This window comes from Aquarana catesbeiana, linkage group LG01 (genome assembly GCF_042186555.1).
Source record: "Aquarana catesbeiana isolate 2022-GZ linkage group LG01, ASM4218655v1, whole genome shotgun sequence".
Classification (NCBI taxonomy): Eukaryota; Metazoa; Chordata; class Amphibia; order Anura; family Ranidae; genus Aquarana; species Aquarana catesbeiana.
The window spans coordinates 990,832,922-990,855,605 of NC_133324.1; the positions used below are offsets into that span (position 1 = coordinate 990,832,922).

The following is a 22,684-nucleotide window of genomic DNA, read 5'->3' on the forward strand; positions in this document are numbered from 1 at the left end:
AAGGCAGTTCGGGAATCATGGCCACCCAATTCCTGATCTCAGCTACTTCTGATGGGCAAAACGATAATAGAGGATCCTCTCCCCATGTATGTGGTGTGTTCCAGGGCCACGCTTTCCGTTTCCGGTCAGAAAGAACATACCTAGATCGCATGTCAGTGACATCGGTGACTAATATTGGTAATATTCAGCACTTCCAGCATAGGAATCTTCAGTAGTGTATTCTTTGGTATAAGCAAAAAACGTAGAAAAAAGAGAAAAAAAAGAAAAAACAAAACCAGGCTGTCAACAGGACACGCCCATACAATTGAAGTTGAAACCATAGCCAACATGGCTTGCTCGCTTTATCTCTCACGTAGAAAGAACGCATTTTCTCTTGCATACTTCACAAGATAGCTCACTGTTTGTGTAACTATATCAAAGTTCCCAGCAGCATAAAGCAAAAACATTCTCCAAAGTAAAAAAGGGGGTATTTATAATAACAAACTGCAGGATCCCACGGAGAATATCAGCCCTAAAGGGGAATAAGTGAGCTATTGATAGATTCACTTTAAAGCTATATGTTGGGGTTCCAGAAGACTTCCGCATTTATGCGTGTCATGCAGGTCTGTCCTCATCTTCTCTGTCTCCTTGTCTTAAGGCCTGTTCATTACGGTCAAGCCACATAGCTGCATCTTGGGCTGATTCAAAGAAGTGAGCCTGTCTGTCGGCGGTAACTCTCAGCTTAGCCGGGTACAGCATGGCATATGGAAGCTGCAGAGCCCGTAGGCGTCTCTTCACATCAGAGAACTTGGCTCTGAGTTTTTGTACCTCTGCAGAGAAGTCAGGGTAGAACGACACTCTGACCCCATTCACCTGGACATTAGCTTTTTCTCTTGCATTCCTCAGCACCGCTTCTCTGTCTCTGTAGTGTATAAGCTGGGCAAGAAGAGGTCTGGGGGGGGCTCCTGGTTGTAGCGGGCGACCTGGAGTTCGGTGCGCCCTCTCTACTGTGAAAAACGGGGAAAAGGCTTCTCTTCCAAATACCTCGATCAGCCAGGACTCTATGAATGTGGTGGCATCCTTACCCTCCGTTTTCTCCGGCAGGCCTACGATGCGTATGTTATTGCGTCCTAAGCGATTTTCCATGTCGTCAGCTCTGTTGTTGGTGTCTTTAGCAAGTTGATAGGCCGCATGTGCTTCCCGAGCCACTGGCGGGAGTTTGTCTTCAATATCACTTACTCTGCTTTCCACAGCAGTCGTACGTTCTCTAATTTTCTGTAAATCTTGTCTCAACAAGGATACATCCTCTCTCAGCCCTCCAAATTGCTCTTTGAGAGTGTTCACAGAAGCTGTGCAGACATGCACAGCTTTAAGTATGTCAGCTAGAGTTGGCTGCTCAGTCTCTTCACTGTCTGTGTCTGTGTATAGAGGAGGGGGCCGCTCTGCTGCATCATCCACCTCTCCCTGCATGTCAGCATAGATTGTGTCCAGCTCTCCCATCTCATGTGCTTCTGCCTGGGACAATGATGCAGACCCCCCTGCTTCTTGCGCTCGGAGCCCCCCCATCTTTTGGGCATAGTACATCATATCTCTCTGGAATTCCTTACCCTGTAGCTTCTGTGCCTTCTTACTAGCCGCATCTTTGTGCTTTTCATATCCCCTCTGTGTGCGCTGTGCCAGGGCCGCGGCGGCGCCATCTTGGATTTCGGAGGTCATGTTTTCCTCCTTTTTCTTTGCTTTCCCTCTTGTGCACAGGGCCGGTGGATGGTCCGGGAGGGTGAGCGGGTCGGTAGCCAGCTGGAATGCCGTTTTTTGGCACCGGATCGCTGCTGGGAAAGGATCAATTCAATGTGCTGAAGTGGAGCTGTGAGAAAAACTTCCTCTCACATGCCGGTCTTGGCCATGCCCCAGAAAGTATGGATCTTAGATAGGATGGATCTCAGATCCCAGATAGTATGGATCTTAGATAGGATGGATCTTAGATCCCAGATAGGATGGATCTCAGACCCCAAATAGTATGGATCTCAGATCCCAGATAGCATGGATCTCAGATAGGAGGGTTCTCAGATCCCAGATAGTATGGATGCCAGAAAGGATGGATCTCAGATCCCAGATAGTATGGTTTCCAGATAGGATGGATCCCAGATAGTATGTGTCACAGAACGTCCCACACTCCGCTTGAGTGCTTCCGTCATATACTAATTCCTCCCAGTCTGGATACAGATATCAGATATTCCAACCTCTCTGAGCACAAAACAAGACGAGACTTGTTTCACTGCTAACATGGACTGTTTTATTATCACATATGGACACAACAGATAAAATAACTCAGAGACTCTCCCCCCCACCCTTGTAAAAGAGGGCGGGTTAAACTGTCCAAGGACAATGGACACACAGGTCAGGTGTGTTCAGACTTCTCCTCAGTAATCTTATCAGCAGGGGGGCTGCTGGAGGAATCCCCCCTCCCTCTACAGGGACACACATCCCAAATGATCACAGCAAAGAGTCCACAACAGAATCAAACATACAATATATACACGACTGAGTCCAACTAGTATAGTTCAGACTGGACTTCTCTTTCACCTCACAAAGAGTATTGTTCCCTTGAAAATCCAGGGCCCATAATCAAAAGGCAAAAGGCTTGCATTCAGTCCTCTCCAAAAGCCTCTCTCCCAGCTAGGACTGTCACAGTATGGATCTCAGATCCCAGATAGGATGGATCTCAGATCCCAGATAGAATGGATCTCAGATCCCAGATAGGATGGATCTCAGATCCCAGATAGAATGGGATCTCAGATAGGATGGATCTCAGATCCCAGATAGAATGGATCTCAGATCCCAGATAGAATGGTTCTCGGATCCCATATAGGATGGATCTCAGATCCCAGATAGGATGGATCTCAGATCCCAGATAGAATGGATCTCAGATCCCAGATAGGATGGATCTCAGATCCCAGGTAGGATGGATCTCAGATCCCAGATAGAATGGATCTCGGATCCCATATAGAATGGATCTCAGATCCCAGATAGAATAGATCTCAGATAGAATAGATCTCAGATCCCAGATAGGATGGATCTCAGATCCCAGATAGAATGGATCCCAGATAGACTGGATTTTAGATCCCAGATAGGGTGGATGCCAGATATGATGGATCTCAGATCCCAGATAGGATGGATCTCAGATCCCAGATAGAATGAATCCCAGATAGACTGCATCTTAGATCCCAGATAGGGTTGATGCCAGATAGGATGGATCTCAGATCCCAGATAGGATGTATCCCAGATAGTATGGATCTCAGATCCCAGATAGTATGGATCTTAGATAGGATGGATCTCAGATAGGATGGATCTTAGATCCCAAATAGTATGGATCTTAGATAGGATGGATCTCAGATAGGATGGATCTCAGACCCCAAATAGTATGGATCTCAGATCCCAGATAGTATGGATCTCAGATCCCAGATAGAATGGATCCCAGATAGACTGGATCTTAGATCCCAGATAGGGTTGATGCCAGATAGGATGGATCTCAGATAGGATGGATCCCAGATAGGATGGATCTCAGATCCCAGATAGTATGGATCTCAGATAGGATGGATCTTAGATTCCAGATAGGCTGGATCTCAGACCCCAAATAGTATGGATCTCAGATCCCAGATAGGATGGATCTCAGATCCCAGATAGTATGGATCTCAGATAGAATGGATCTTAGATCCCAGATAGCTTAGATCTCAGACCCCAAATAGTATGGATCTCAGACCCCAAATAGTATGGATCTCAGATAGTATGGATCTCAGATCCCATATAGGATGGATCCCAGATTGAATGGATCTCAGTTACAGATCTGATCTGGTAAGAGGCTGTCTTCTGACTCTAAGGAGCCTGTTTGGAGCACTTTATGAAGTGGAATTTTGTCCATGAGAACTTTATTTATTCGGCACATTTATATTGGACTGTGGTTACATATATTTATACCACATGAGTTGATCCAATGGACTTTGATCGTCTATTGATGTATATGATTTAATATTCTAGGTTTGTAATTATTTTTTGCACTTGCGCTCTATTCTTGTATATACACCATTTTTTTGGTGGCAATTAGTGATTCACTTAGTAATTGTCACATTGTTATAATAACACTTAAAGGAACAGCGCACCATTTTTTATACACGTTTTTAGTAGTCTAGTATTCAGACAATTGGGTTGCAGAAGTTTATAACATAAATATTGGCCAAGCGCATATGTTGTTTTCTTTTTCTTTATTATTTGAATACAGGGAGATTGTCCACCTCATTAGCAGCACATCAGCCCTGGGAATCAGGCCAAAGATCAGCAAAACTAATCTTTGCATCATTTACTCTCAAGCCCAACTCCAACCACATTGTATATTGTTCTGTATGGAGTAGGGAAGTGTTTTCATGTCTCTGTGTCCCTCTAGGGGATAGATGGCTTCATCTAAGACAGGAAGCACTGGAAAATCTCTCTAACAGGATCTAGACAAAAACTATGTAAGAGTTTCCCGGGATTTAACTGAAGATCATGTGCTCAGCTGGATAATCCTTGTAAGACGTGGCGTAGTCTGGACCTAGGAAGGCCAATCGGACTCGGTGTACGGTACATGCCGGGATCGGTCTCTCTTCTTTCTTCCCAAGTGCTCCGTGGATCCACACACTGAATGCCTGATAAGCCGCCTTTCTGAGGGCCCTTTTGAAGAACAAAATACATAGAATATGAGAACACACCAGGCATGTTATGTGATGTGAAATGAGACGATGAAACATAATACAGATCTACACACTATTGTCTTTTGGGTCAAGAGATCGCCATATGTAGAATTCATAGTTCATGGTACATTTCTCTTTGGACAGCATCACTAATAGTTGTGAATGAGGAAAAAAGTAATCAACATCAAAGCTGCATGTGTACCACCTTGTGTTGTGTGCTGCATGAGTATCACATAAAAGAACCGTGTGCCATGAACAGTATGTGCATTATACCTCACATGTACTGCTGTGTGTGGCATGTTTACCACCATGTGCTATGTATCGCATGTGTACCACTGGGTGGCATGTACAACATGTGTACCACTGTCAGAAGTCTATCATGTGTACCACCATGTGCTATGTATCGCATGTGTACCACTGGGTGGCATGTAATACATGTGTACCACCATCAGAAGTCTATCATGTGTACCACAATCGGAGGTCTATCAATGTGTATCACCATCAGAAGTCTATCATGTGTACCATCATGTGAAGTCTATCATGTGTATCACCATGTGCTATGTATCGCATGTGTACCACTGGGTGGCATGTAATACATGTGTACCACCATCAGAAGTCTATCATGTGTATCACCATCAGAAGTCTATCCTGTGTATCACCATGTGAAGTCTATCATGTGTACCACAATCAGAGGTCTATCATGTGTACCACCATCAGAAGTCTATCCTGTGTATCACCATGTGAAGTCTATCATGTGTAACACAATCAGAGGTCTATCATGTGTACCACCATCAGAAGTCTATCCTGTGTATCACCATGTGAAGTCTATCATGTGTATCACCATGTGCTATGTATCGCATATGTACCACTGTGTGGCATGTAATACATGTGTACCACCATCAGAAGTCTATCCTGTGTATCACCATCAGAAGTCTATCCTGTGTATCACCATGTGAAGTCTATCATGTGTAACACAATCAGAGGTCTATCATGTGTATCACCATGTGAAGTCTATCCTGTGTATCACCATGTGAAGTCTATCATGTGTATCACCATGTGCTATGTATCGCATATGTACCACTGTGTGGCATGTAATACATGTGTACCACCATCAGAATTCTATCCTGTGTATCACCATCAGAAGTCTATCCTGTGTATCACCATGTGAAGTCTATCATGTGTACCACCATCAGAAGTCTATCATGTGTACCACCATGTGAAGTCGATCATGTGTATCACCATCAGAAGTCTATCATGTGTATCATAGTGCATGAAGCAGGGAAATACAACAGCTGGGTGTTCTCAGAATGTGGAAGATAACCTTCAGGTTTTGCTGCTGCCTGGAGGAGAATTGGACATTGGCAAACCAAAAAACAGTAGTCCAGCCCCTTGGATAACTCCTCCTACTACCAGCATGCCACAGTTTAGTAGCAAAGAAGTACCAAGAACATAATCTAAGCCATAGAGGGCATCTAATGGACTCCAAGAAAGGGATTTCATGGTGAATACAAAAATCTTAATTTCTTTAGGAACACAAAGTCTTCGAGAAGTCAAAAAGCAGCCCAACTAAGGGGAGAGAACATGGCCAACAGACAGGCAACAGACCCAACACAGAACAAAAATGCAGGACTGACTTGTAAAACTGACATGTATAACTTGTAACAAATGTGAAGAGAAGACCAGGTGGCAGGCTTACAGACCTGGGAAACAAAGGCCCAATTCTAATATGTCAAGGAACACTCACAGTCCTAGAAATGACAGAGAGAGATACACTCAAACAGCTCAAACCAAATTCAGACATTGGAAAGGAATCACCTTCTAGTGAACTGGAGCTGGACACAAAGAGGGAAGACAATGTCCTGGTTAAGATGAAAAGCAGAGACCACACCTTAGGAAGGAAGGAAGATCTAGGCCTTAAAAGGAGAAGTCCAGCCTGAACTTTTTAGGCTAATCGCACTGGCGCACCTATATTATGTGAGTACCCCATAGGGGGGTTTTATGTGACTGATAAACTGTTAAAACGTTATTACACCATCCAGTCCTTTTTCACTCAACCAAGGTATAGTGCTGACGGGTCCAGGAGTCGGGTAAAAACTGCAGAGCCCCAGAGGTGGTTCACAGGCGTGTATTGACTAAGTTTAAGTGTAAAGTCACACGCTCAGAGGTGAGCGTTTAATACCTGGGGGGGGGGGGCACCTGAGTGTGATCACTGTGGCTTGCTTTGGATTATCTACACAGCAGTTTCCAAATAGCATGGACTTTAGAAGCACTTTTGAATTGAAATAATTGGATGACACATATGCACATAGAAGCAATTTTTATTCATCTATATGTTTTAGTGGATTGAGTCCACTATATATTTTTATGAACACTATATGATTTTATGAACACTATATATTTTTATGAACACTATATGATTTTATGAACAATAATTTTGATACAACCTATCACCATATGGATGCACGTTATAGCACTTTTTACTAGTGTGATTATTTATTTTAATTTATATGTTCATTTTTTTATAACTATTTGTTGCACTATTGTCACTTTTTACAGTCACTAGTTACTGGATGTACCACGGGGTGTGATTCACATTATATTTGCACTTTGGTTATCACATATATATAATGTGAAGAGTGTATTTGAAAGCGCAGCTTACATATTTATTTCAGATTTGATAATGTGGCTTAGCAGGTAAGGAGGGGACCCTATCATTCAGAATATTGGCTCTGATGATAACTTTTCTTATCCACGCAGCAATGATGGTGTGGGAGGTAGGGAGGCCCCAGCGGGAACCTTTAGGAAGCACAAAGAGGGAATTTGTCTAAAAAGGCTATGGTTGAGAGGTAAACCCATAGCGCACACAACAGCAAGACAGTGGAGAGATGGATGTTGGAGAAGGACATATAGAAGGAAGGACAATATCATGGTTAAGGGGGAAGGCAGAGGCCATCTTAAGAAGAAAAGAGGCTTTTGGCATTAAGACAACCTTGTCCTTGTGTAGCTCTAAGAAAGGCTCCTTACAAGAAAAGGCCACTAACTCAGACACTCTCTGCATCAAGGCTCCTTGCAGGAAAGGCCACTTTAAGAGACAGGTGAGACAAGAGAATAATCCTAATAGGTTCAAAAGCAGGCTTCTCCAGTGCCAAAAGAACCAGATTGAGGTCCAAGGGGACAAAAGGAGATCTGTGGCATTACCTAGGGAGAGAGGGGCCAAATACATAGTATATCCCATAGAGTACCTTTCTAGGATGAAAACAACACAGGAATTCCAGGTGCTATGATAGACTTTGTGAGAAATTTACTTCCTGGTCCTACTTGATTTGATTGTAGCCGTAGTGCAATTGTGACAGAGAAAATTGAGTACTGTCCGTGATACTTTTTTTATTTGCACTAACATACAATTTTTCAGGACAAGCTTTCGGGGTATGTCCCCTTCTTCAAGGTCCAAGCAGTACTGATTCACAAATTTTTAAGCAGAATGTTAAAGAAGAGAAAAAAAAAAGAGAAAACCACAGACATACCATCAAAGAACATAAAGAAGACAGTTTATGCACCCCTGTGGGACATCATTTCTCACAATCGGACCACACCATAGAAGACCTCAATGTCTTAGTTCTTAAAGGGAATTTCAGAACTATCCAGGAAAGGAAAACGTTTGAACTAAGAATGATACTTCTTTTTGACACGAAGAATAATGGCCTGAATTTAGATATTGGTTTCCTTACACATTATGCTAAAGTTTTACGACCACTCTGTGATTAGTATCCCCCCCCTGCATTCCCCCCTAGCTCTCCCTCTGTCTTATCTCACTAACTCTGCTGCTACCTTTATTACCATTGATTTGTATGTGTTTGGTTTTCTCTTTTTTTTTTTTTTCTCTTCTTTAACATTCTGCTTAAAAATTTGTGAATCAGTACTGCTTGGACCTTGAAGAAGGGGACATACCCCGAAAGCTTGTCCTGAAAAATTGTATGTTAGTGCAAATAAAAAAAGTATCACGGACAGTACTCAATTTTCTCTGTCACTTCCTGGTCCGGAAGAGAGTAGGGATGAATCTGAAAGGCCCTCAGGACTGTTGCTTTAATTGCTATGCTGGTAAAGCCAGTGACTGAGAAGCAGGAAAGAACGCTGACCCTTGGAACAGAATGTCCAAACAAACAATCTGGAAGGCCCCATGGAATGTCTGCAAGAAGTTGTGGGTGTCTGGGTACCACATCCCCCTGGGCCAATTCGGTGTTATACGGATTATCACATGCCCTTTATGTGGATCCTCCAAAGTAGGCAATGGGAATCTGAAGGGACACCAAGGTGCTCACTGCAAAGATCCAAGAGTCGCTGAACATGGTGACAAACCTGCCCACTTTGCTGTTGAATCTAGATGTCAGCAGATCTACATCCGGTGTCCTGAACCTGTGGCAAAGGGAAACACCTTTAAACACCTTCGGATAGAGAGTTCTTTCCCCTGAGTCCAAGCGCTGATGACTGAGAAAGCCCGCCCGCCAATATTCCATGCATCAGATGTGGATGGCAGACAAGGTCGGAATGTAAAAGGGATAAAGTTCCCTTCCTGGCTTTTGATACCTCTGTGATGACTGATGTAGCTCACTTGATTCTCATCAGTTGTCCTTGCAATAGAGGAGCCCAGCATTGAAGGGACAATCGGATTGCCATGAGTAGATTGTTGATAAAGCAAGCTTCCTCTGACCAAGTCCCCTGCACCAAATAGGTGCCCAGGACTGCTCCTCAGCCTGACTGGCTGTCATTGGTCATGAGTATCTTCCACGACTATGGAAGAGAGGGCTTTCCTAACTGCAACTCTGGGTTGGAAATTCACCATGCTACAGGGAGTCTGGGCTTTGAGATCAGATGCATAGAATAGCCCATGCAGCCAGAATGTTGAATTTCAACGTTCTGGAGTGATAATGGGTATATTACACAGCCTAAGAGAAGGCAAGCATGAGACCCAAGACCCTCATGCAAACATGAATCAAGGGCCTCCTCTGGGCCCAGGCATGAGAATGAAGGGTCAGAAGTTTGTCTTGAGGCAGGAAAATCCTGGACAGGTTCAGGTTTAGCATTAGGTCCAGGTACTCCAATCTGTGGGATAGGTCCAAAGATGGCTTCCTCAAATTGAGGATCTAACCAAAGCTTTGCAGAGTCTGCACTGTCTGTTGTATGTTGGCTAACACGGACAGGGAATGACTGGTCCTTCAACAGAAGATTATCCGATTACCCTACTACATGAACACCCTGAGCAAAGAGCAGTCCCAAAGCACCAAAGGGAAGGGCAACAAATGGTAATACTGACTGCCTACTGCAAAATGAAAATAGCATTGATGAGGAAGAAATATGGGAATGTGTAAGTATGGATCCAAAATGTCCACTGAGGCTAGAAAACCTCTCAGAAGGAAGGTGGCAATGACTGCCCTGGCATTTTTCCATGCAGGACTTTTGAACCCTTAGGTACGAGTAGAGTGTTCATATCCAGAATGGGCTGGACTTCTCAATTTGGTCTAGGAACCATAAAAAGGTTTGAAGAGAAACCTTGAAAAAATTCTTCTATTGGCAGAGGGGTAATGACTCCTTCAGACAAGAGCTGCTTTACAGCAGCAAGCAGATCCATGATGAGGAATAGGTAATGTTTGAAAGCATAAAGGGAAGGGGCAGCGTTCAAAACTCCAGTCTGTGGCTCCCTGGAAGTGACACACTAGACCAAGGTGTCTAAAATTTTCTGGAACCAGAAAGCCAACAGACACTCCCACTCTGATAAGTGAGGGTACGCCATCACTGGGGAGAGGTTCTTGTCTTAGACTTTACATTTGAAAACTGAGAAGAATGAAAGGGAACCTTTTCAAACCTCAAAAGTAAGAGAGCTACTTGTAGAAGCACAGGCCTTCTTCTTCTGGGTGAAGAGTGTATGCTCACCTTCTGTGATTTCCTTGATGTACTTAGCCAAGGGGGGACAACACAGGCGTTAACCCTTAAAGGGTAACTGCTCAATGCAGTTCTTTCATTGGAGCTCAGCTTTCCAGCATTTAGGCCAGAGAATCCTGTGTATGTGGATGGAGAGAAGACTCATTCTGGAGATTTGGTGAAGTGTATCTGCCAAGTAATTCATGCAGTCATTTAAGGGGATAGGTAAAATGTCAAACTGACTGTGGACAGAGGCAGCCGTAATGATGGAACGAAGATTTTGAGCTATGCTCTTAGTTCAGACAGCAATGGTCTGGCAAAATGCTATAGGTACCATTACACATTGCATAGCAAGGTCTGCCAAGGAAGAGAGCTTCAAGGAGGGCCTCTAACATTTTATCTATGGGATATATGAACATGGGATAATATTGAGGAAAATGTTTCAAAGGAGTATAAGTTGGTTAAGGGACCCCCATAATGATTATTCAGTAGAGAACCTCATTACAGCAGATTCATGCTGCTGCAGTGCTAAGAAAGAGCGTACAGCGTCAATAAGGGTAGCTATGGTATCCTTTCGCTTGGATCAATTCTGTTACAGACCTGTCACCTTTTCCCGATTCCTCAGAAGTTGAGGGATCATTCTTCACTTCCTCTGCTGTTGTATACTGCCTCTATAAGGTCGGAAATTATGTTTATCAATTCTGACATTGTGGCAGAAAATTCTTCTCTAGCTAGAAAAGAGGAAGCAGATATGGCAGACGGGCCAGAGGAAGGTAATGGATGAGAGTGAGGAAGAGTAGAGGGTACTGAATGAACAAACTAACATCCCAAATGGTGCTAAAGGCTGAGCCTGGACAAGCTAGTCCATCTGACCCTTATCCCTGTGCCTAAGCTGGCCATACACTAAGATTTGTGAATGAATTAAACACTCGCACAAAAATTCTCAGAACATTAATCTGACAAATGTCGTTCAAGAATACTTTCAAAATTCGCTTGCTTTTAACATCCAATTTTGTAGTGAATAAACTTTCCCAAATGAAAACCACATATAAAGTCTCAAATGTGTTCATTCCAGAAAATTTGCCTTCCTGTTTGACTTTTCTCGGTGCCAAGCACTTGCAGGGTTAGTAACTCAGGTAGTGTGACCATCACCATTATAATGTGCCCACAGCAGAGTACCAGGAGATGTTGCCATGTCAAAGTCCAGCCTGCAAAGAGGCAGAGGCCCAGCATAAAGCCACAGTAATCCTACATGCCAAGGGTAGTGTCCACAGCAGAGTACCAGGAGATGTTGCCATGTCAAAGTCCAGCCTGCAAAGAGGCAGAGGCCCAGCATAAAGCCACAGTAATCCTACATGCCAAGGGTAGTGCCCACAGCAGGGTCAAAAGCATGAAGCAATATTATAGGCATCTTCTAGCTAGAGGAGTCCACATATGGTCCCTCAACGCCCTGTCAAGGAGTCAACTGATTCGGAAGCAGCATAAGGGGCCTCAGTGGCTATGGTGAAGTGGATTGATAGAAGAATCGTCTAGGAATATCATCACCCGGAGAGAGAAATCTCCATAAAAGAGGGTAAGCTTCTCTTAACAGAGTAAAGCGACCCATTCCAAAAACCTGAGGCTAGCTGGGAGTGGGAGGGGTATATAGGGGGATGTCCCTGCAGCTGGGAGTGGGAGGGGTATATAGGGGATGTCCCTGCAGCTGGGAGTGGGAGGGGTATATAGGAGGATGTCCCTGCAGCTGGGAGTGGGTGGGGTATATAGGGGGATGTCCCTGCACCTGGGAGTGGGAGGGGTATATAGGAGGATGTCCCTGCACCTGGGAGTGGGAGGGGTATATAGGGGATGTCCCTGCAGCTGGGAGTGGGAGGTGTATATAGGGGGATGTCCCTTCACCTGGGAGTGGGAGGGGTATATAGGGGATGTCCTTGCAGCTGGGAGTGGGAGGGGTTAAACAGAGGGATGTCCCTGCAGCTTTGTTTTTTGCCAATGTCCAATCACCAGAAGGTGACAGCATATAACCCAGTTGTAATGACTTATGCGCCTGTGTCCTGTACTGTAAGACTAGGAAAGTGCGATCGTGTACAGAGCTGGAGGCTGCCATCACACTACTACATAAAAATACACAAATACAGTATACATCTATATATAGATATATATATCTAGATATCCATATATATATATATATATATATATAATATATACACACACACACACACACCATTTCGTCTACTATTTATCTGATAACACGGTCATTTACAGAAATGACTAGAACGCAGCCTGACCCACCTTTTCTTGTCTTTTTCCTTTGGAATTTTGGAGCGCAGGCCGTACATCATGTTCTGGTGAATTTGGGCAAAGTCTTTATTTTCACATAAGTACGGAAAATACGGATGTTGGGTTATGCAGGAAATTCCTTCCAGATGAGGCCGGATTTCATGGATCTCCATGCAGCAGATGGACTCTCGTCCTGTAGGTAATGGGATACAATTCCCGCAGGAGCACCAGTCTGTGTGACCAATCCTATGTGTGTCTATGTCCACCATGTGATCGGGGTTATTGGGATCTCGTCTGGGGTTACTAGGAAAGCAGCCCCCCTCCACCCAAGGGAACCTATTCTTTTCCAACAACTTTTGTTTAAGTATTTCTAACTATAAAGAAACCAAAAAAAGAAACATGGAAAGAAATGAATTACAAATACTCTACACTATACTACATAACTATATACTATGCAACTGTACTAGTACTCCATACCATACTACATAACTATATACTATACAACTGTACTAGTACTCTACACTATATTACATAATTATATACTATACAACTGTACTAGTACTCCATACCATACTACATAACTATATACTATACAATTGTACAAGTACTCCATACCATACTACATAACTATATACTATACAATTGTACAAGTACTCCATACCATACTACATAACTTTATACTATACAATTGTACAAGTACTCCATACCATAATACATAACTATATACTATACAACTGTACTAGTACTCTACACTATATTACATAACTATATACTATACAACTGTACTAGTACTCCATACCATACTACATAACTATTGGCATATCTACAGTTTACCACCAGCTATATCCATGCTCACCTGATACGAAAACTCCAAATGTCTAGTCTCCGGGGTCTGAACCCTGGCACCTGTGCCCCTCCATTGCACCTGCAGGCCATGTCTTAACTTGCAGGGGTGTTTGGGCAGGAACTGTGCAAGAAGCCACCCTCATCATCCTCAGGCTCTGCATACTGTCTAATTCTGCCCCAACCAACAGCTCCATTCCCTGTACTGTCTATTCCTGCTCCAACAACAGCCCTCTTCCCCATACATCCTTCTCCTGCCCCAACCAACAGTCTTCTTCCCCATACATCCTTCTCCTGCTCCAACCAACAGTCCTCTTCCCCATATATCCTTCTCCTGCCCCAACCAACAGTCCTCTTCCCCATACATCCTTCTCCTGCTCCAACCAACAGTCCTTTTCCCCATACATCCTTCTCCTGCCCCAACCAACAGTCCTCTTCCCCATACATCCTTCTCCTGCCCCAACCAACAGTCCTCTTCCCCATACATCCTTCTCCTGCTCCAACCAACAGTCCTCTTCCCCATACATCCTTCTCCTGCCCCAACCAACAGCCCTCTTCCCCATACATCCTTCTCCTGCCCCAACCAACAGTCCTCTTCCCCATACATCCTTCTCCTGCTCCAACCAACAGTCCTCTTCCCCATACATCCTTCTCCTGCCCCAACCAACAGTCCTCTTCCCCATACATCCTTCTCCTGCCCCAACCAATAGTCCTCTTCCCCATACATCCTTCTCCTGCCCCAACCAATAGTCCTCTTCCCCATACATCCTTCTCCTGCCCCAACCAACAGTCCTCTTCCCCATACATCCTTCTCCTGCCCCAACCAACAGTCCTCTTCCCCATACATCCTTCTCCTGCCCCAACCAACAGTCCTCTTCCCCATACATCCTTCTCCTGCTCCAACCAACAGCTCCATTCCCTGTACTGTCTGTACCTGCTCCAACAACAGCCCTCTTCCCCATACATCCTTCTTCTGCTCCAACAACAGCCCTCTTCCCCATACATCCTTCTCCTGCCCCAACCAACAGTCCTCTTCCCCATACATCCTTCTCCTGCCCCAACCAACAGTCCTCTTCCCCATACATCCTTCTCCTGCCCCAACCAACAGTCCTCTTCCCCATACATCCTTCTCCTGCCCCAACCAACAGTCCTCTTCCCCATACATCCTTCTCTTGCCCCAACCAACAGTCCTCTTCCCCATACCTCCTTCTCCTGCCCCAACCAACAGTCCTCTTCCCCATACATCCTTCTCCTGCCCCAACCAACAGCCCTCTTCCTCATACATCCTTCTCCTGCCCCAACCAACAGTCCTCTTCCCCATACATCCTTCTCCTGCTCCAACCAACAGTCCTCTTCCCCATACATCCTCCTCCTGCCCCAACCAACAGTCCTCTTCCCCATACATCCTTCTCCTGCTCCAACCAACAGCCCTCTTCCCCATACATCCTTCTCCTGCCCCAACCAACAGTCCTCTTCCCCATACATCCTTCTCCTGCCCCAACCAACAGTCCTCTTCCCCATACATCCTTCTCCTGCCCCAACCAACAGCCCTCTTCCTCATACATCCTTCTTCTGCTCCAACAACAGCCCTCTTCCCCATACATCCTTCTCCTGCCCCAACCAACAGTCCTCTTCCCCATACATCCTTCTCCTGCCCCAACCAACAGCCCTCTTCCTCATACATCCTTCTTCTGCTCCAACAACAGCCCTCTTCCCCATACATCCTTCTCCTGCCCCAACCAACAGTCCTCTTCCCCATATATCCTTCTCCTGCTCCAACCAACAGTCCTCTTCCCCATACATCCTTCTCCTGCCCCAACCAACAGTCCTCTTCCCCATACATCCTTCTCCTGCCCCAACCAACAGCCCTCTTCCTCATACATCCTTCTCCTGCCCCAACCAACAGTCCTCTTCCCCATACATCCTTCTCCTGCCCCAACCAACAGTCCTCTTCCCCATACATCCTTCTCCTGCCCCAACCAACAGTCCTCTTCCCCATACATCCTTCTCCTGCCCCAACCAACAGCCCTCTTCCCCATACATCCTTCTCCTGCCCCAACCAACAGTCCTCTTCCCCATACATCCTTCTCCTGCCCCAACCAACAGTCCTCTTCCCCATACCTCCTTCTCCTGCCCCAACCAACAGCCCTCTTCCCCATACATCCTTCTCCTGCCCCAACCAACAGTCCTCTTCCTCATACATCCTTCTCCTGCCCCAACCAACAGTCCTCTTCCCCATACATCCTTCTCCTGCCCCAACCAACAGTCCTCTTCCCCATACATCCTTCTCCTGCTCCAACCAACAGCTCCATTCCCTGTACTGTCTGTACCTGCTCTAACAACAGCCCTCTTCCCCATACATCCTTCTTCTGCTCCAACAACAGCCCTCTTCCCCATACATCCTTCTCCTGCCCCAACCAACAGTCCTCTTCCCCATACATCCTTCTCCTGCCCCAACCAACAGTCCTCTTCCCCATACATCCTTCTCCTGCCCCAACCAACAGTCCTCTTCCCCATACATCCTTCTCCTGCCCCAACCAACAGTCCTCTTCCCCATACATCCTTCTCCTGCCCCAACCAACAGTCCTCTTCCCCATACCTCCTTCTCCTGCCCCAACCAACAGTTCTCTTCCCCATACATCCTTCTCCTGCCCCAACTAACAGCCCTCTTCCTCATACATCCTTCTCCTGCCCCAACCAACAGTCCTCTTCCCCATACATCCTTCTCCTGCTCCAACCAACAGTCCTCTTCCCCATACATCCTTCTCCTGCCCCAACCAACAGTCCTCTTCCCCATACATCCTTCTCCTGCCCCAACCAACAGTCCTCTTCCCCATACCTCCTTCTCCTGCCCCAACCAACAGTCCTCTTCCCCATACATCCTTCTCCTGCCCCAACCAACAGCCCTCTTCCTCATACATCCTTCTTCTGCTCCAACAACAGCCCTCTTCCCCATACATCCTTCTCCTGCCCCAACCAACAGTCCTCTTCCCCATACATCCTCCTCCTGCCCCAACCAACAGTCCTCTTCCCCATACATCCTTCTCCTGCTCCAACCAACAGCCCTCTTCCCCATACATCCTTCTCCTGCCCCAACCAACAGTCCTCTTCCCCATACATCCTTCTCCTGCCCCAACCAACAGTCCTCTTCCCCATACATCCTTCTCCTGCCCCAACCAACAGCCCTCTTCCTCATACATCCTTCTTCTGCTCCAACAACAGCCCTCTTCCCCATACATCCTTCTCCTGCCCCAACCAACAGTTCTCTTCCCCATACATCCTTCTCCTGCCCCAACTAACAGCCCTCTTCCTCATACATCCTTCTCCTGCCCCAACCAACAGTCCTCTTCCCCATACATCCTTCTCCTGCTCCAACCAACAGTCCTCTTCCCCATACATCCTTCTCCTGCCCCAACCAACAGTCCTCTTCCCCATACATCCTTCTCCTGCCCCAACCAACAGTCCTCTTCCCCATACCTCCTTCTCCTGCCCCAACCAACAGTCCTCTTCCCCATACATCCTTCTCCTGCCCCAACCAACAGCCCTCTTCCTCATACATCCTTCTTCTGCTCCAACAACAGCCCTCTTCCCCATACATCCTTCTCCTGCCCCAACCAACAGTCCTCTTCCCCATACATCCTCCTCCTGCCCCAACCAACAGTCCTCTTCCCCATACATCCTTCTCCTGCTCCAACCAACAGCCCTCTTCCCCATACATCCTTCTCCTGCCCCAACCAACAGTCCTCTTCCCCATACATCCTTCTCCTGCCCCAACCAACAGTCCTCTTCCCCATACATCCTTCTCCTGCCCCAACCAACAGCCCTCTTCCTCATACATCCTTCTTCTGCTCCAACAACAGCCCTCTTCCCCATACATCCTTCTCCTGCCCCAACCAACAGTCCTCTTCCCCATACATCCTTCTCCTGCCCCAACCAACAGTCCTCTTCCCCATACATCCTTCTCCTGCCCCAACCAACAGTCCTCTTCCCCATACATCCTTCTCCTGCCCCAACCAACAGTCCTCTTCCCCATACATCCTTCTCCTGCTCCAACCAACAGTCCTCTTCCCCATACATCCTTCTCCTGCCCCAACCAACAGTCCTCTTCCCCATACATCCTTCTCCTGCCCCAACCAACAGTCCTCTTCCCCATACCTCCTTCTCCTGCCCCAACCAACAGTTCTCTTCCCCATACATCCTTCTCCTGCCCCAACTAACAGCCCTCTTCCTCATACATCCTTCTCCTGCCCCAACCAACAGTCCTCTTCCCCATACATCCTTCTCCTGCTCCAACCAACAGTCCTCTTCCCCATACATCCTTCTCCTGCCCCAACCAACAGTCCTCTTCCCCATACATCCTTCTCCTGCCCCAACCAACAGTCCTCTTCCCCATACCTCCTTCTCCTGCCCCAACCAACAGTCCTCTTCCCCATACATCCTTCTCCTGCCCCAACCAACAGCCCTCTTCCTCATACATCCTTCTTCTGCTCCAACAACAGCCCTCTTCCCCATACATCCTTCTCCTGCCCCAACCAACAGTCCTCTTCCCCATACATCCTCCTCCTGCCCCAACCAACAGTCCTCTTCCCCATACATCCTTCTCCTGCTCCAACCAACAGCCCTCTTCCCCATACATCCTTCTCCTGCCCCAACCAACAGTCCTCTTCCCCATACATCCTTCTCCTGCCCCAACCAACAGTCCTCTTCCCCATACATCCTTCTCCTGCCCCAACCAACAGCCCTCTTCCTCATACATCCTTCTTCTGCTCCAACAACAGCCCTCTTCCCCATACATCCTTCTCCTGCCCCAACCAACAGTTCTCTTCCCCATACATCCTTCTCCTGCCCCAACTAACAGCCCTCTTCCTCATACATCCTTCTCCTGCCCCAACCAACAGTCCTCTTCCCCATACATCCTTCTCCTGCTCCAACCAACAGTCCTCTTCCCCATACATCCTTCTCCTGCTCCAACCAACAGTCCTCTTCCCCATACATCCTTCTCCTGCCCCAACCAACAGTCCTCTTCCCCATACATCCTTCTCCTGCCCCAACCAACAGTCCTCTTCCCCATACCTCCTTCTCCTGCCCCAACCAACAGTCCTCTTCCCCATACATCCTTCTCCTGCCCCAACCAACAGCCCTCTTCCTCATACATCCTTCTTCTGCTCCAACAACAGCCCTCTTCCCCATACATCCTTCTCCTGCCCCAACCAACAGTCCTCTTCCCCATACATCCTCCTCCTGCCCCAACCAACAGTCCTCTTCCCCATACATCCTTCTCCTGCTCCAACCAACAGCCCTCTTCCCCATACATCCTTCTCCTGCCCCAACCAACAGTCCTCTTCCCCATACATCCTTCTCCTGCCCCAACCAACAGTCCTCTTCCCCATACATCCTTCTCCTGCCCCAACCAACAGCCCTCTTCCTCATACATCCTTCTTCTGCTCCAACAACAGCCCTCTTCCCCATACATCCTTCTCCTGCCCCAACCAACAGTCCTCTTCCCCATACATCCTTCTCCTGCCCCAACCAACAGTCCTCTTCCCCATACATCCTTCTCCTGCCCCAACCAACAGTCCTCTTCCCCATACATCCTTCTCCTGCCCCAACCAACAGTCCTCTTCCCCATACATCCTTCTCCTGCTCCAACCAACAGTCCTCTTCCCCATACATCCTTCTCCTGCCCCAACCAACAGTCCTCTTCCCCATACATCCTTCTCCTGCCCCAACCAACAGTCCTCTTCCCCATACATCCTTCTCCTGCCCCAACCAACAGTCCTCTTCCCCATACATCCTTCTCCTGCTCCAACCAACAGTCCTCTTCCCCATACATCCTTCTCCTGCCCCAACCAACAGTCCTCTTCCCCATACTTCCTTCTCCTGCTCCAACCAACAGCCCTCTTCCTCATACATCCTTCTCCTGCCCCAACCAACACTGCTCTTCCCTATACTGTCTGCTCCTCCCCCCAACAAACAGCTCTCTTCCCCATATTGCCTGTCCCTACCCCAACCAACAGCTACCTTCTTCATACTGTTCTAGCTCCAACAAATGTGAATTTGTTTTGGGTGAATGCTATAGTTCCCTTTATGTTAAGGAGGAGGAGTATCATCTCCTTTCACAGTCAGAGATGACAGGGAGGCAGTTCAATGTTATAATCAAAAGGGACTTCCATTAACCTGATATTGAGTGGGAAGGTGAAGCTGCTGACTCAGCTAAGGATCATCATTTCTTAATTCTAATGCAGAACAATTTTATGAGTCAAATAGTAGACTCCCCAACCAGAGACAATGCTCTGCTGGACCTACTAATTACAAACAACACAAAGCTGAATGCAGATGTGGAACAGATCATTTAGGTAACAGTGATCACAGAGTAATCAGGTTTGCCATAAATGATAGGACTTATAGGACTCATGGGGAAGGAGAAGTACACGATTTTTCCAGCTGTACTAAGCTGCGCTCCATACTGCATGACATTAAATGGGATCAAATTCTTCAAACAAAAATACACTGAAAAGAAGGAAGAGTACTTTAAGGACATATTAAGCAATAGCATCTGTCAGTGCATTCCACTGGGCAACATATATAAAAGAACAACATTTAAACCTGGGTGGCTAAATACTACCATAAAAAAGGCATATTAACCACTTCAGCCCCGGAAGATTTTACCCCCTTCTTGACCAGAGCACTTTTTGCGATTCGGCACTGAGTCGTTTTAACTGACAATTGCGCGGTTGTGCGACATTGTACCCAAACAAAATTGACATTCTTTTTTTTCCCACAAATAGAGCTTTCTTTTGGTGGTATTTGATCACCTCTGCGGTTTTTATTTTTTGCACTATAAACAAAAAAAGAGCAACAATTTTGAAAAAAAAAAGCAATATTTTTTACTTTTTGCTATAATAAATATCCCCCAAAAATATATAAAAAAACACATTTTTTCCTAGTTTAGGCCGATATGTATTCTTCTACATATTTTTGTTAAAAAAAAAAACGCAATAAGTGTATATTGAATGGTTTGCGCAAAAGTTATAGTGTCTACAAAATAGGGGATAGATTTATGGCATTTTTATTATCCATTTTTTTTATTAGTAATGGCAGCAATCTGCGATTTTTATCATGACTGCGACATTATGCCGGACACATCGGACACTATTTTGGGACCATTGTTATTTATACAGCAATCAGCGCTATAAAAATGTACTGATTACTGTGTAAATGACACTGGCAGGGAAGAGGTTAAACAATAGGGGGGCGATCAAGGGGTTAAGTGTGTCCTAGGGAGTGATTCTAATTGTGGGGGGATGGGCTACCTAGGACATGACAGCGATCCCTGCTCCCGATGACAGGGAGCAGTGGCTCTCTGTCATGACACAAGGCAGAACGGGGAAATGCCTTGTTTACATAGGTACCTCCCTGTTCTACCTCTCCACACCGCAATCGCGGGCCGCCGGAGTTCCCGGGCCCCGCGGGCACACTCCCACGTCAGGCGGCAAATTTAAAGGGATGTACCTGTACACCCATTTGCCTGCCTGTGCCATTCTGCCGACGTATATATGTGTGTGTCGGTCGGCAAGCGGTTAATGGGAAAAAAACATTCATTGATAAATATAAGGCTAAAGGGTCAACATTCCAAAACTACAAAAAGTGCAATAAAAATGCAAGAGCGCGATCAGGGCAGCTAAAATAGATTACATGAGACACATTGATGAGGAAAGTAAGAGAAACCCCAAAGCTTTTCAAATATATTAATAGTAAAAAGGGGAGGTCACAGCATATTCACCCCATAATGGCTGGTCAGAGGAAGTTGGTCATATTATACTAAACAAGACAGTAATGTTTATCTCATTATACTGAATGTACGGCTGACAGAGACAATTGTTCAAATAAGACTAGAAAACCTTATCACCAGGACCAGATAACTTACACCTGAGAACTCTCAAATAACGTAGCCAGGTCATAGCCAGACTGTTATCCATCATTTTTAAGGACAGTTTAGTGACTGGAATGGTACCAGCTGATTGGCAAAAAGCCAGCGAAGGGCCCCTGTGCGATGCACAGACGATCGTCTGGGGGGGATGTGTGCACTCTGCAAAGACATTATCGGTTATGAGGGGATGTACGCTCGTGTCACCCCTGTATGTCTGATCAACACATGGGGGGGGCATGGCGTGCCCCTGCAGATAATCTCCCATCCTCAGGATCGGTAGTATAATCCGGGGATGTGATGTTCTCTGAACAACGCAGAATAAGGATTCACGTCAACGGTGAAAACGTGAGTCTTTGAATTGTTATGGTCGGGGACAGCGTCCATGATTTCAGGACCAGCCATGCGGCTTCCTTTGTCTAGCTGGAGATGATGGCTTACAGGTACAGGGGGCGGGAAATCATACACACTGCCTCCACCCAGACACACCCATAAACTCCCCTAGTCATTGTTCATTGGTTGAGATTTGTATAACTCCTCCTGTTTGAAGGAATACCTGTGCTTGATTGGTCGATTGTGAAACCATCAAGCTCTCTTGATAAGTACTGTAAATAAACAGAACACAGAGCTCCAGGGTCAGTTGGTCGGGCGGTGGAGCTAAGAATGTGAGGACCATGACCATGTCTGTTTACTTGGGGAAATGCGGGAGACAGGTTTATTAAGATGCATTATACCAAAAGGATGAAAGGGCGTTTATTAGGGCAGGAGACATGGATTACGCGTAGCATATAGCAAAATCTCTGCGTCAGATGGTGAGCCAGGGATATTATGGAGAGAACAGAACCTCCATCACATCGGATCAGGAGGGGGGAGAGCGGATCCCAGTCCAGGACATCAAACTATTTGAAATACTTTGTTGTCCTGAGACAAAGGAGTACATTCTCTCTGTCTGATGTGTTAGGTAGGTTCTGCTTTGCAAAAGAACTAATTTTTCATCTTTTGGTATAATGGCGGGATT

At 46.2% G+C, this 22,684-nt stretch overlaps 1 protein-coding gene across 7 annotated transcripts in view; it reads right to left on the reverse strand.

The window, feature by feature from the left end:
• LOC141124065 (uncharacterized) overlaps positions 1 to 22,684 on the reverse strand; it is a 160,367-nt gene that overhangs the window by 40,724 nt on the left and 96,959 nt on the right. The window contains exons 8-9 of one of the 7 annotated variants that reach the window (XM_073612158.1): positions 12,909 to 13,270; positions 4,224 to 4,683 (exon numbers count right to left, since the gene is read on the reverse strand). The exons of the other annotated variants lie outside the window; for them this stretch is intronic. Coding sequence (XP_073468259.1) covers positions 4,506 to 4,683; positions 12,909 to 13,270 — 540 coding nt within the window. The 3' untranslated portion in view covers positions 4,224 to 4,505. Of the gene's footprint in view, positions 1 to 4,223; positions 4,684 to 12,908; positions 13,271 to 22,684 lie in introns of those variants that run through there. 7 annotated transcript variants of the gene reach the window in all.